Below are 15,671 nucleotides of genomic sequence, written 5' to 3' on the forward strand. Positions count from 1 at the left end.
AAAAAATCAAACATAAATAAAATACAAACTTTTCAAAACATAGCACTTAGAAAACTTTTAAATACTCCTCCTTACGTTTCAAACCACACTATTCACACTGATTTAAAAATGAAATTGGTACGCAAAGAAGCTATAGCTCATTACCAACGCTTCCACAACCGTCTTTCCTCTAATAGCAACCCGCTAATACGTAATCTTGCAGTCCTTTCGATTCCTGGAAACCCACCCAGACGTTTAAAACGAAAATGGTGTCGTGACCTACTTGCTCACCCCCCTCCCATCAACTAATCCAAAGTCAGAGCATCAGTTGCTTAAGTTGTATATATATATATATATAAAAAAAAAAAAAAAAATCAATATTAAGTGTCATTAGTGGATGACTTCTCTCGTCAAGCGTATCATGTTATAAATTACTCTAACCATATAAACTTATTGTGCCCATAGGGTATAGATTGTTTATCTCAAATTAAGGAAAGTTCAATCACGTATTCTTCAACTTAATTCTAGAGCTTTTTTCATGCCTTGTGCATCACACAATTTGAACTTATTACTTCGCGATATCCCAAAAAGTTCAGCTAAAGCTATTACATTTTTTGAAACAATTGAAAGAATATACACAATTTTTTCCGCATTTATTTCTAGGTGGGCTATTTTAAATAAGCATTGTCACATTATGACTGTGAAGAAATGGTCCGAAGCTCGCTGGGAGAGCCGCCTTAAAAGTATTCAGGCGATTCGATATCAAATGCCTGAAATTTTAAATGCATTTGAAGAAATATCAAATACATCGTCAGACTCTTTAATAAGAAGTGAATGTAAATTTTTAGAAAATGAAATCGGTAGTTACGAGTTTATTCTAAGTATAATTATTTGGTATGATATCTTAGTAGAAGTTAATACAATAAGCAAAAGTCTTCAGAGACCGAACATGGATTTAGATATTTCAGCTAGTATGTTAAGTGGGCTACTATCGTTTTTAAAGAACTATAGAAATACTGGTTTTAAATCTGCAAAAACAACTGCAAAAGATTTGGCAGAGGCTATAGGAGTTTCTACTGATTTTAAAAAAACCCGTATACGAACCAAAAAAAAAAATATTTTCATATGAAGCTCAAGATGTACCATCTAAAAATAAGGAAACTATTTTTTACCAAGATTATTTTTTAACTATTTTTGATCAAGTTATCGTTTCCATGAATATGAGATTTTTACAGCTTGAATCGTTTAATAATAACTTTGGTTTTTTATATCGGATTAACAAAATAAAATTCATGGAAAAAAAAGAGTTAATAAAATGTTGCCATGATTTACAAAATGTTTTAACTGATGGCGAATTAAAAGATATTGATGGTTATAAACTTTATGAATAATGACTTATTTTTTGTATTAAGATTTCTGAAGAAATTACAGCTTTTCAAGCTCTTACAGTACTAAAAAAATGTTACGGTTCTTTTCCAAATATTTCGATTGCACTCAGAATAATACTATCAATTCCAGTTACATCTGCTGGTGCGGAAAGAAGTTTTTCCAAATTGAAAATAATTAAAAACTATTTAAAGAGTACTTTATCACAGTCTAAACCTACAAGCTTGGCTACTCTATCGATTGAACAAGAAATTTGTGACTCATTAGATTTTAATGAGCTGATTGAAATTTTTGCTGTAGCAAAGGCTAGAAAAAAACAATTTTAATGTTAAAATGTTAGTTTTAAATTTTTTTTAATTTTTGTGTAGTTAACTTGTATTACTACAATTTAATTTTAGTACAGCTCCTTTTACTAATCTGGGAACTTTCAAACATATCTAAGAACTACATACTAAGTTTATAGTCACAATTTTTCAGTTAAAATGTTATGTTTACCGTGTATTTTTATAATCCGATGCCAGGCTCCCAAGTATTTTTAATTTCTGAGGATTCAAAATGTTGAGCAGAAACACGATGGCTCTTTTTTAAAACCATTCCCAAAGCATTTTCCCATATTTTTTTTTCGTTTTAATTTTGGGGAACACAAAATATTAATTTTGATGCATCATGAGGTTTACGTACACAGCAAATATACATATTCAATTTTTTATTTAAATAAAATTAAAAAATAAATAAAACCTACAATTCTCAGTGAATTTACGAAATACGAATATATAGTGATGGAAAATATTTTTATTTAATATTTTGGCGGTATTATAATCAATATAATCACGGATAATGCTGTAATCTTCTTATCTATCAAATTTTAAAAGTGAACTTATAGATGGCACTGCAGAATCGTAGGTAAAATCAGCTGGTTTTTGGAGAACATTTGTAACTCAAAAACGTTCTGTAGAATTTATACACCGTACTGCACCCATCCTATCTAAAGCCGTGCGTCCACCTTATTATTATTATTATATGTATTTATATTATTATCAATAGTACGGTGTGCCTTTTAGCTCTTTATTCAGCACATAAATTCGGGTGTGTTATTTTGTATTTTATATTTATTAATCAACCTACGTGTGTGAATCATTGGGGCTAACTGTCCAATAAGAGCACATTTGACATACAACGCTGATAATTTATATTACAGGCCCCGTAATAATATTGAATATTTTATTGCGATACTTATATATTCACAGACTATGTAATAATATTGGTAGTTTATAACACATGTATTCATATAATGAGGTGACACATGATTCGTGTAGTGAATGTAACAGACAATAAAAGACCAGGACGGATGGTGAGTACATTGTAATATTTAATTAAGAAATTTAGATACAATTACACGCCGAGAATTTCTCAGAAAACATTGCTACTGTGAGAAGACAAGGCCTATCACTTATTAGAACACTGATCATGAATCGAGGGTATACGTGTCATCGTAAGTCACCACCTCCACCGTCTACTCTCATTGTTTAAAGACCATTTATAAGGATAACATGAGCCAGAGCTCACCAGATGGTTAGGGATATCTAAGACGCTTAGAGGCCGGTCATAACACTATTTACACGCTCGTTTCAGCGATAACCTCAGTCAGGTCGTAACACCGCTCACCAAACATCTTGTACTTACATTAGTGTATTTATATATATTTTTATAAATTAAATAAAGATTTACTATATATTTAATATATCAGTATTATCATTTTCGCGTGGATATATGAATCGGCGTTATTCAACGGGACGCAACACGTTTCACTTCTACCAGAACGGCCTCTTGATATAATTTTGTCTAATATCACAATACGTGTCTGCTACGCGTGATGTCAGTATATGTAAATAGACCTTTATGATTAAAACTGTCTGACGGTAGTTTTACTGAATTTGGTGACTGTCATCTAAATTACTAAAATAATATCTTCATTGAAATAAATTTTTATAGTTTCAAGATTTTTTAGCCTTCAACAGTAATAAATAAAACGATGTATTTTTCAATTTAAATAAAAAATACTTAAATACATATTTTTATTTTTAGTGAATTATTATGTATAAGTGGTTTGTTTTTCATTTGAAAGGGGAAGCAACTTTAAAATCTTCCTCGATTATCCACTCCTGATTATTATAAGAAATGACTTCTAAGATACAGAAAAATATTCACTATAGTTTAGAAACATTACGTTAAATTAACGTAAACCCATGTTTCCCTACAAACACATTGACTTCTCTTAACAGACTACTTTAATTGGCTATAGTTTTAAATATATTTATTTTTTTCTCAATGCTGGTTCATTTAAAGAAAAAAAATGATAATTCTTTATAAACTTATTATCATCCAATATTATTTTAAGCATATACCTGTTCATAGTTCAATATAACATAAATTATTTGTAAAGTTTCTATGACAAAAAAATCGATTTTAAGTTAAAGTAAATAAATAAAACATGATTAAATTAAACATAACAAAAATTTTAAAAAATAATATAAAATTAAACAAAATATGTCAGAAGCTATTGTACATATTTTATTCCCAGGTATTAAATCTATTTTCTTTTGTTAATTGAATAATATATACTAATATGCTTCATAAATTTATAGATACTCTTGGTGTTGAAAATCAAATACCGTATTCTATTGAAAGAGAAAATGAATTAAGTTCATCGTTTAATGAAAAGGTTCTTAGCGAATCTTCAGAAAACGAAATAAGTACAGATATGTTGGTATCTACTTCATCTGGATTCAAAGACTCTAAGATTATAAGTAAATATAAACCTAAAAAAAATTTTTTTTTTTTTAATCTACTACAAATTATTTTCTATGTATTTAGCAGCACCCAGTCTTTGTAGAATTTGTCTACAGTCTGATTTGGATGAATCAAATAAATGCATCTCTCCTTGCTTTTGTCGTGGGAGTATATCTAAGGTGCACAAAACATGTTTAGAAAAATGGCTACTTCAAGCCAGCTCTACTATTTGTGAAATTTGTACATTTGTATATAAAACGAAACGGGTCACAAAGTAATGATAGCTGAAATATAAAAATTATACATTATTTTATGATGAACAATTATATTTAATATAATATATGATAATATTTTGTTGTAATTTTTACAGATACAATTATAATATTATACTATTACAATGTAACAAAAAATCCATTTTGATATAAAATTACACTTCTGATTTGCTATGTCCATTATATTATAGATATTCATTACTAGGATCAATTAAAGCGTGGTTTTTCAGTAGTGAAAACAAAGAAGAAATCAAAGAGTTGTTCTATGATGGATGTGTGTTGGTTATTACATTACCATTTATATCTTTATTTTCATACATTGGATTTTCCATAACCGAGCATATTTTTAACACAAAAATTCAGGTAATAAAAAAGACGGTTCATTTTTAAAATGTTATGATGATATTACATTTTCAAACAGCATTTATATTGTATTGTTTATCTATTTTCTTCTTATTATTATTTTTTTTTAATCCAAAGATTTTTGTCAACATTTAACAAATTTAAATTGTGAGTAATTGGATAGTAATCAATTTATAAAAAATATTGAATAATTTACATATTTTATATGCATATACGAGTATATGGCACTATTTTCTATGAAACGGTGTTATAATTTAACATCATAGTATTATCCTGCAGTTTAATATGTTCAAGTTAAGAATAAAATTAAGTCAAAATATATTACAAACTAAAGATGCCTTTAAACAAAATGATTTTTAAATTTTTTTTATGAATTTTATAATTATACAAATGATTGAATAAATTGTTCAAACTTTTCTCCGCTATTTTTGACTCATAATTAAAAACGTAGACATCCTCTATTGGTTGCTGACATATTTGATCACAACCATGATTTTATTTTTTTAAATCTGCTAGATTAACTGGTGGTTCTTTGTAGACTTTTGTTTTCAAATGTCTCCACATAAAAAAAAAAAAAAATTAAAATATTCAAAAAGTAACCAATAATTAATAATAGTATTAATAAATAGTTTTATGCACTTAAATGAATTGTAAAAATTAACTATTTATTAAAATTGAAATGGTTTTTATTCAGTCAATTTTTAATTTATAACCGTAATCGATACATCAAAATTACCTTAAAAACTAGACCTATCAAATGTGGTGTTCAAAATAGTTGTTGTTATTCAAAAAATAAAAATATTTTTATTGCACACGCGTAAACCGAAATTATAAACATTTTGAAACGTTTCTATAAAAAAGTATATTTATATACCACTAGTTTGAAAAAAATTCAATTCATTCCAATAAATCTGGCCGAGAAATGCAGTGATTCTTAAATTGGTGAACTCGCGGTATTTATTACATACTATTTGTATAACCTGTCTTCGCCCAGGAAAAATAAAGGAATATTGAAACATAATATGGTATTATGTCGGTGTATTTCGTTTTTTATATACCTGTGTATACATATGTTACCGTCAATGATATAAATTAGTTAATAACGTAAATGCCTCGCCAATATTATAAATTCCTAACATTAGTAGTTGCTTGTAAAATTAAAATATTTTATTAACACATTTAGAACTATGACTAAGAACTTACCTTTATGTTTAATACTGATAGGCAATGTTGATAATTATGTTTAACGAAATATTTAAATTAGTTCAGAAATTTATAAATACTATATAAATTATACATAATTATTTATTTTCACAATTTATTGTACTGTGACACTTTGAATTGCAAAAAACTTTATTTTTTTTTTTAAAGTACATCTATTAGTTTTGCATCCTGTCTTACAAATACCTCTGGTATACCCTTGTTATCCCGCGATTCCATATCCAGTAGCCTCACGAACGGTAATTTTTTTTTACTCCGGCAGTCGCGATTGTCTTTTCATAGTTTAATATATTTTCAAGACAAGGAACCAGTTGTGATCTAGTCAATCTATGTTTTAGTAACCATACTTCGTACCTACATAGTAATTTATTTTAATATTGTTATTAATTTATTTTAACAATTAATTTTTATTGTACTTACATAATTTATATATATTAGCTCATATGCAACAATGACCGCCAAAAGATTAAAAGTTGAGCCATGTGCTCTATCCAAGTCAGGTATAGATACTCTTACAGTAGTTACTAATTGAAGTTCTGTCAACATAGTATTAGAATACTTCATCATTTTTTGTGCCTGTCTTTGAAGGTTAGTTATGGCCCCTTATCTATGATTATTAATTTGATCTTTGTTCAAATCTAAGAAATTAGGTATTGATATATTATTATCATTAAATATTAATTAATCAACTATTACATTTTGAATATTAGGTACCTATAATATCACGATCTCCTAGCTCCCACTGCCATCACCCTCAATTTCAAGTTCTTCGATGTTTTCATTTTGATTTTTAAATATATTTTCAACGTCTTCTTCTGATTTCAAGTAGAAATTTTATCGCAAGGAATATTTGTTGAAGCTAATCCAATTTTTGCAGCACAGCCAAACATGGCTTCATAAGAAAAACAACCTATTCCTAGAATTTTTTATTTTTATTTCTGATTTAATATTTTCATATTTTTAATATAAATAGTATTTTTTGTATAAATTATGTTAATAATTAATTAAATAATAATAGAAGATTACTAACCTGAATTGAACGCTCGATTTTTTTGAAACCGGATAAACTTGAGAGCGGTTGGCCAATCTTTACTATTGCTGTCTGACATCCATGCAGCTAAGATTGCTTCAAAATCTCTATTGGCACGTTCTACTGACCCTTGACTCTGGCTTTGTTGTAGTTTACCATATATAATTTTTATATCACTTCACATTTCATTAAGATTAGTGATAATTGAATTGACAAACTCTCGTTCGTTATCAGAACGCAAAATTGGCGGTGATCCAAAAGTAGTATAAATACCTAATAAATTTATAGCAATTTCTTGTGCACGTTTTGACTTTAGAGGCTTGATAATACACATTTCGTAAGATGATCTTGATAATTTAAAATAAAATGATAATCATTATAATATTGTTATCGCATGTTGATTAGATCAATTTGTTCCCGAGAGTTAAGAGCTGTGTGCTCAATAGGCTTCGAAACCAAACCCCTTTTCGGATTAGGTGTTTTTTCGACAATATGAACAGAAGCTTAAAAATCCATAATTGATTCTTTGGTAACGTCATAATATTTATGTTTTAATTCAGTCACTAGCCTATCTCTCCCCCCATGTCCAATTGCAATATGAGTAGCATATAGAACGCCAAATATTTCATCAGCTTTCAAATAATAGAGAACTGTTCCATCTGATATGGGGTTGATTAATTTTTCTTTACCAGAAATAGTCATAATACCGTACTTACGAACTAATCTGTAATCTTGTGATTTTTTTTTTAATTTCGCACTTTTAATAGCCGATATTTTTTGTTATACTGCACGGTAATGATGTATGCTGTGTTATCGTCCCATTTCTTCTCATCAATTAATGAGAAAATTGCATTTTCGAATTTTATTTTCATTTCTTCGATCTCCATAGCAAAAATGAAACGATTAAAATTATACGAAAATGTATGAACTCACTGACATCGATGTCAGAATATAACATGTACGGTAATCTGTACTGAATGTGAAATGAACATGAACTGTGCACTAACAAATCGGTCGACTTTGAAGGCAATTACTATAGATGGATACTAAATACATGTTATCGCTATATTTTACTTAATTGGTACCTAATGTACGACCGTCAAAATATTAGAAGTGATTAGTACATACTAATTATACCTAAATAAACCGATGAATCGATTTTACAACACAAGAACATTTCTAATCCAATAAACAAATAAATTATTTGATATTTTTATCAGTTATGCCTGAAAAAGCCCGAAGTTATTGTCATTAACTAGGAAATATTTTTAAATGTATCATTGACTGATAATAACAGAAATGATCGATATTTCCTAGTCGATATCGTGTACTGCCTAATTTGATTGGAAATATCGTTACTGACTAGTCATTAACATTAATTCCTTAATTTACGACTTTGCCGGTAACATATATAAATCAACGTTTGTGAACTTATTCGATCAAGATTCCTAACTTTATAATAGTGAATATTTCATTATTTATATTTTGAATGTTGTTTAAATTATTTTAAAAACTCTTCTGATACCCAGATCTGTGAGCAATCTCTGAAACATATTTCAAAATTTGTCGAGTTGTTTTTGAGTCTATGCGGTATACTTTAAATAATAAAATATAAATTAAATATTACGTTATCATATTAAAAAAAAAAATTCCTATAGTAATATATACTTTTTTAAATTATTTCTGTATCCAATGGTGATACCTAATCCTAATTATAAACTAAGAAAAGTTTTGATTTTAGTAAATTTTTGGACAATTTATATGTGAGACGACCTAAAGCAACCTAGATAAGTACATAAAAAAATCAAAAAACACCAATAAGTCTTCATGAAAAATACATTTATAATTAAATTGACCCATTAGCTTAGGAGATTTAGAAAGCAGTATCCCTTACTTCCAATTTCCCTTACAATAGTAAATTTTATGTAATTCTCTATTCTGTTTTACTATATTTTCCTTGAATTCTTCTCCTTTAAATGTTTTCAGCAATATTTGTATAAATAAGTCGCTTTTCTGTTTCTAAGTCACGTATACTAATAACATGACAAAACCATGATATAAACCTCATGAAAATTAATTAATGGTTAGCGTAACAATATTTAGTTTCCTTCTTAAACAATGTTAACAATGATTGTTTAATAATTGATGTTTAAACCAATTTAATTTGCTATACAAGTGTAATACTTAAATCAGTTAAATCCTTTTCCTACGATTAACTCATCAACCCAGTGTCACATTTTTAATAACATTTATTGCCTTATTTATAAGTCTAATTTTCTTCTGAGTTTCCTTTCATCTTCTTGTGTTATACATCAATAATATTATAACCTCTTACCTATCAAATTATAAATCAATGATGAGACAAACAATTTTTTGAATATCTTATTGGTTATTGACAAATTAAACACAAGCAATTAATCTAAAAACCTTATTTTAGTTACTCCTTACGATAAGAAAGAGAAAAAAATAGTAAAATAAAAGGGAATGTATAATATATAGTTTATTTATGAAATAAATATCAAATTATTTTAATATTTTTCAGATCAAATATGACATGGCTTATCGATTTGTATCATTTAGCGCTTGTTGGTCAATACTGTGTGCAGATTTTTTCTTTTGTTTTTGGACTTCTTGCCGAATACAACACCATATCTTAAACTGGTATAATTTCTATAAAAATAATCAATCGATAGTTTTAGAATCAGAACTTCCAGAAAACTCTATGTAAATCATTTTTATAGCAACGACGTTTAATTGAGATTAAAAATTATGAAATTATTAAAGTTTTTAAAAATATTTTTTTTTACATAATTTCCATCTGAAATAAAACGAAATTTTATTTTAAAAACTACGTTTTTATCATTGTAATTTACAAATATTTTATTTTATTAAATGACAACAAACATTGTTCTTTTAATATTGACGCGGTCCCGCCTAATATCTGTTTGAATTCAAACGGCCTTTACGCGGAAAACCGCGGAACGACTTCTCTATCCAACCGCCAGCGACGACGGACGACGCCGACGCACGATAACGACGTCGGAACGTCTTGACCGCCGATACCGTGAACCGGTCCGACGACCGGAGTTTAGTTTTTTCACGTACACCGTCCTAGGTACATCTCCGACCTCGTGCGACATTTTTATTATTTTTTCGTCGACTGCTTTTAGTGAACTTGTAAGACTCGCTAATCGGTCACCACAGACCACATATTGTGTAATCTAATAACTTCGCTTTATTTACGCAAGAATAAACCGACATAAGCCGATTTAACACGGAAACAAAGAAGTGTTTTTTATTCTTACTCACCACCTACCGTTACCCGTCGTTCCTCTTCACCTACAGGGACGCATCAGAATTAGCTCCCCAAACTGGAATCACCGGTAAGTGAAACACTTTTAAACTTACCCATACTACCACCATCGTGTTCCCATTGTGCAACTTGCAAATCTTTCCCCGAAGACCACACCACAAAAACGTGGTTTGCAGGCTATTACGGAAAAACTGGCGTTACGTAACATAATCAGATAGTACGTAACGATAGCCGCGCCACCCGATTTACAGACGCACCGAAGTCACCGCGCGCGATGCTGCTAACACACGGGGAGTAGGATAGGTAGGACGCAAGAGCGCGATAAGACCTTTCGCACCACCACCCGCCCAGCATACCCACGCAAGTAGCCGATTCACACACACCACAAAACCGGACCACCGCCGCCGTCGCCGTCCCTAATCGCGATAGTCGACCGGAATACACAGATATACGTACCCGCGACTATACATTACGGAAACCGGTATCTGTGATCATCGGCAAGCACAATAAAAATAACCCAGAGCCCATTGACCTACATTCGTACGAAAATAGACACCAATACGCGGTCAATCGGTAAAGCACGATTCCGTACGTTTTACCTTTTTGGGAACACGATTCCGTACGATTTTGTTCAAACAATAGATTGTCAAAAAGGCCCCAAAAACAACACAATTGCGTACGATTGTCTGTGCAATGTTGCCATTTAACATTGTCAATTCGTGTAAAAAAAATTTTAAAATTTTAAAAATGTAAAAAAAAATAATTATATAATACTTGATAAATATTTTATATGTCGCTATTTAATATTAATTATAGTTAATTCGTTTAAAATATAAAATTTATATAATAATAAAAAGATAAAATTATACAATACTTAACACTTTGAGGACTACAGTTAATATTGAAAAAATTACGTTAGGGACGAATGTCGTGTGTAACACGTGATACCGGATTATGAATTATAGACTGAACAATATTATCTGAAAAATACGTTGGGGACGAATCACGTGCTAAGCGCGTGATGCTTATTATGCTAAATGTGGACAAATGATTTTTTCGCCATTATTTATCGTTATCCGGCGGTTTTTTCTAATTTTTCAAAAAATTACAATTTTTTTAATTGTTATCAGATTTATTATCTTTTTTCTCATATAATTATTGATGTGTTACTTTATACGCACATATAAGTCACATATTACTTTTGTAAAAATGTCATTCACCTATGAGATATCAAAGTTATACTGTTTTAATAATATATTATCAATTACTCAAGATGATTAAAAGTAATCGTTCTAAACGGCGTAAGACTCAAGAAGAATTAAGAACAATATATAATATTTATTCCAATACCAATGATAACACATATGCAAGGGAAAACAATGATAATATTTATTCTACTAATCCAGAATCCCTTCAGATACCACTTTGTGAAACAGACAATTTATCTTCTTTACAGTTACTATCTAATAACCAACATTTTAATTGTATTCAGCAAGTAACTAACTATTCTTCTACATCTCCAAATGAATCAATTAATAATATTATACCTGCTGTATCTTTGGAAAATAGTCAAAATAGCCATTCATTTAGGGAGGAATTAAATAGTTGGGCTGTTCAGTGCAATGTTCCTCATGCTACTATAGATAAATTGTTAAAATTAATGAAACAACACAAAAATATTAATACCACTGATCTTCCACTTGATAGTCGTACATTATTAAAAACCCCACGCTCAATTAGTATAAATAATAATGTCCGTAGTGTTCACCCGGGGCAATACTCTCATTTTGGACTAACAGCAGGGAACTTGAGATATGCATTGCCAAGTTTATCTGAAATTAAAATTTCAATTGGTATTGATGGTTTACCTTTGGCTAAAAGTAGCAACGCCCAATTGTGGCCCATTTTGGCTTATATTATTGATATGCCAAAATTTGTTTTTCCTGTGGGCATCTATTATGGAAATTCAAAACCTAATAATAGTGATGATTTTTTAGCTGACTTTATTTCTGAAGCCACAGACCTTTTACAAAATGGTATCATAATAAATAATGTTACTAAAAAAGTTACAATTAATATGTTTGTTTGTGATGCCCCTGCAAAATCGTTTATTCTCAAAATCAAAGGACACTCCGGATTTTCCTCTTGTACCCGGTGTATTCAAGAAGGAGAATACTGTCAAAATCGTGTATGTTTTCCTTACTCGGAACTAAAATCTAATGTATTTTGCGAATAACAGTTTTTGAAAATAAGTTTCTAAATCTTGAAGGTTACAATCACATGTCAATGTAGGTTGATTTAGATTTTCAGGCAAGAAAAATAAGCCACGGGTATATAAAAGCCATTTCGCAAACAATTAGTATAGAGCTGAGTATAATATTTTGGTGCATAATTAAAAGTACCATCGGCAAAAATCTGATGATTCAACCATACAATTTAGATTTTGTTCTGTAGTAATACAAGGAATAATTTGTTATCGGGCACAAAACAAATTGGTCACCTTTAAATTTAATACTCATTATTATCCATACTTTTAAGTTGTTCAATCGACTCTAATAATTTAGGAAAAGCCGGATATATTTGTCGTCGTTATCCCTATGTTCAATTTCTGAATGTACACTATTTACGAGTTCTGTTCGAATTATTTTTATAGGTCGAACAGAAATATAACTCACTGCTTGCGTTTACTGTTTCTCTTATAACTTGTCTTTCAATAGGGACTGAATTTTCACTATGGTTATGTTCGTTCGTCGTTTCGTGGAGTAAATTTCCATGTGTTACAATGCTACAGTAGCACGACTTTTATACACCATTTTTAAGACCATCTTTTCGTGTTCGTATAAGCCGATATTTATACAAATTAAGTAACATAAGTGGTTTTCCTTTTCAGAAATAATAAACTTCACTTCGTTATTGACTTCCATATCATTGACTAAATTAATAAAATTATATTTGTTTAACACACCGCACTTTAACACTACACAAAATCACAAAAGTTGTCGACTGGTGACTTGGTAAAATGTATAACGTGCAACGGTCACGCAGGGATACCTAATTAAGATAAGATATGATATCTTATGATACATCAAAAATTTTGATAGGTATATATATCATTGTTGTACATCAAGTTTATAAATGTTACTAAACAGACGACCGGATTTACAGTCGATTTTATAAATAAGTTAGATTGTGGTAAATTGACAGTGCTATTTTCGCTGGAATCAGTAAGTTCACCTAGTACGCCGGACGCCGGCTCCGGCATACTGTGGAAGAACAAGGCGGCTGGCTGGCAAAATTTAACCGTTTGTTTGGACCATACTATTTAAAGTATTCGTGAAACACCGCGGAATACATGACGACTCGAACGCGACCGTGTATGTGTGTGAACGCGTATCGAGACGTATTGCATTTAAAATCAAAATTTGAAATTTTTGGCGGTTCAGCCGCTGCGGCTCAACCGCTATGTGTGGCCCCGGCCTAAGTCAAATAGACAAATCTGGCAACATTGCACTAAACTCTTGGGTACAAAACGTACGGAATCGTGTGTCTTAAAATGTATACGATTCCGTACGCTGATAGGACCGTACGGATCGTGTTCTACCCCGTTCGACCGCGCCGCGGAACAGTGGACTACCTTTGTCCGTGAGATAAACATGCCTAAATCACCAAATGTGCTAACTAATAATACAAATAAAATTATTACTATCAACAAAACAAAACCAATATACAGGAGGCTCGCCCCAGTCCTTCAAATAGCCCGATTCAAACAGCATGAATAATGATAGCCGGTCAACACAAACGAACCGTCAACTCGAATCCAAGTAAAATATTATATTAACAAACCATAAATAAAGATTTTTGTTACGTAACAGATTCGAAACACTTGCTTAAGACGATTTGTTTGAAACTCTACTGTTGAAAATGCCAACTCTCATCAAACGGCACTAATAATGCTGATGCCGAAACTTTCATTAAACCTCCTCACTTATATTTGTCAAGGTGTCGAAGATTATCCCGAGCATAATTAGACCTTAATCGACTAATTGGTGTAACAATTTAATGTGCAACTTCATTAAAATTCAAACCACGAACCTAGTGCGTACAAAACATTATATAATTTCTAAAAGCTGAAAAGCTGAAATTACTGCATTGAAAGAGGACAAACCACTCCAGTAGTTATTCGCAAGCCTGCACCACGCCTCTAACTCTAATAAAGAGGAGTTAGAAGTTTGGTGTTTTAAATAAGAAAGTTACTAATGTGTTACACAAAGTCAGCAAACCCTCCACTATTCTTCATTGATCTTGAGCCAACATTTCAGTCAAATGAAATTGTCCAACTTTCTTCACTACTTCACTGTAAAATTAAAGTTAAGAACCATATAAACCAAAAACAATCAGTCAATGTTTCAATTGCCAACAATACGGACACACCAGGGGTTACTGTGGATATCATCCTCGTTGTGTTCGCTGTGGAGCGGATCATCAGTCATCTGCATGCCCGAATTCACGAGATGTTCCTCGAAAGCGTCCACTGTTCCCAAAACCACCCAGCAAACTACAAGGCTGCTAATCTTTAAGAATTTCAACGTCAAAAATATCCAGCGCACCAGTTACCGAATAGATAATAATTATAAACTAAATCCACTAATGTACAAAGTAGCCACCCATCAAATTACACTCCTCCATATACAAACACAAACTTACGCTCAGGCTACGTCAACATTTCACCTCCTATCAATGAAACTCATCCTCCTGATTTAAACAAATTAATGTCAAGTTTATAGACGAAATTAAAACATTAATTATGTCTCTTATAGCTCTATTAACTAAAGGTAGTTTCCAGCTCCCCGACAAATAATGGCCAATAATTATAATAATTCCGTCACTGACAACTCGCTCTTAATAATACAATTTAATGCTAATGGACTCAAAACCATGTCCATGAACTAGAATCTGTTCTTATCAACAAACGCATTGACATTGCCCTCATTTCCGAGACTCACTTTACAAAATACTCACATATCCATATTCCCGGTTATACTTTAATTAAAATAAATCACCCAGATAATACAGCACACGGTGGTGCTGCTATTTTATTAAATCCACTATAAATTTTATCCTTTTTCTAGTTTCTCCCAAGCTTTCTCAATCTTGCGCTATTAAAAATAAATAATTATCGCTCACTATTCGCTATATACTCGCCCTAAGCATATCGTTACTGACATACAATTCTCTGACTACTTTAACATTTAATAACTACTTTATTATAGGTGGCGATTTCAATGCCAAACACCAGTCATGGGGTGCCAGTGAATAA

At 30.7% G+C, this 15,671-nt stretch overlaps 2 protein-coding genes across 2 annotated transcripts; both read left to right on the forward strand.

Annotated features, from left to right (window-relative positions):
* Positions 1 to 673: 673 nt before the first annotated feature.
* Positions 674 to 1,691, forward strand: LOC112592126. Its single transcript, XM_025336114.1, has 2 exons — positions 674 to 1,039; positions 1,392 to 1,691. Exons 1-2 carry the CDS (start codon positions 674 to 676, stop codon positions 1,689 to 1,691), a joined length of 666 nt encoding a protein of 221 aa, XP_025191899.1.
* Positions 1,692 to 2,915: 1,224 nt separating this feature from the next.
* Positions 2,916 to 9,769, forward strand: LOC112592127 (E3 ubiquitin-protein ligase MARCH2-like). The gene is made up of 5 exons (XM_025336115.1): positions 2,916 to 2,937; positions 4,011 to 4,172; positions 4,240 to 4,429; positions 4,619 to 4,790; positions 9,584 to 9,769. Exons 1-5 carry the CDS (start codon positions 2,916 to 2,918, stop codon positions 9,767 to 9,769), a joined length of 732 nt encoding a protein of 243 aa, XP_025191900.1.
* Positions 9,770 to 15,671: the final 5,902 nt, after the last annotated feature.

Source organism: Melanaphis sacchari, unplaced genomic scaffold (genome assembly GCF_002803265.2).
Source record: "Melanaphis sacchari strain LSU unplaced genomic scaffold, SCAv2.0 Contig1592_pilon_pilon, whole genome shotgun sequence".
NCBI classification, from domain to species: domain Eukaryota; kingdom Metazoa; phylum Arthropoda; class Insecta; order Hemiptera; family Aphididae; genus Melanaphis; species Melanaphis sacchari.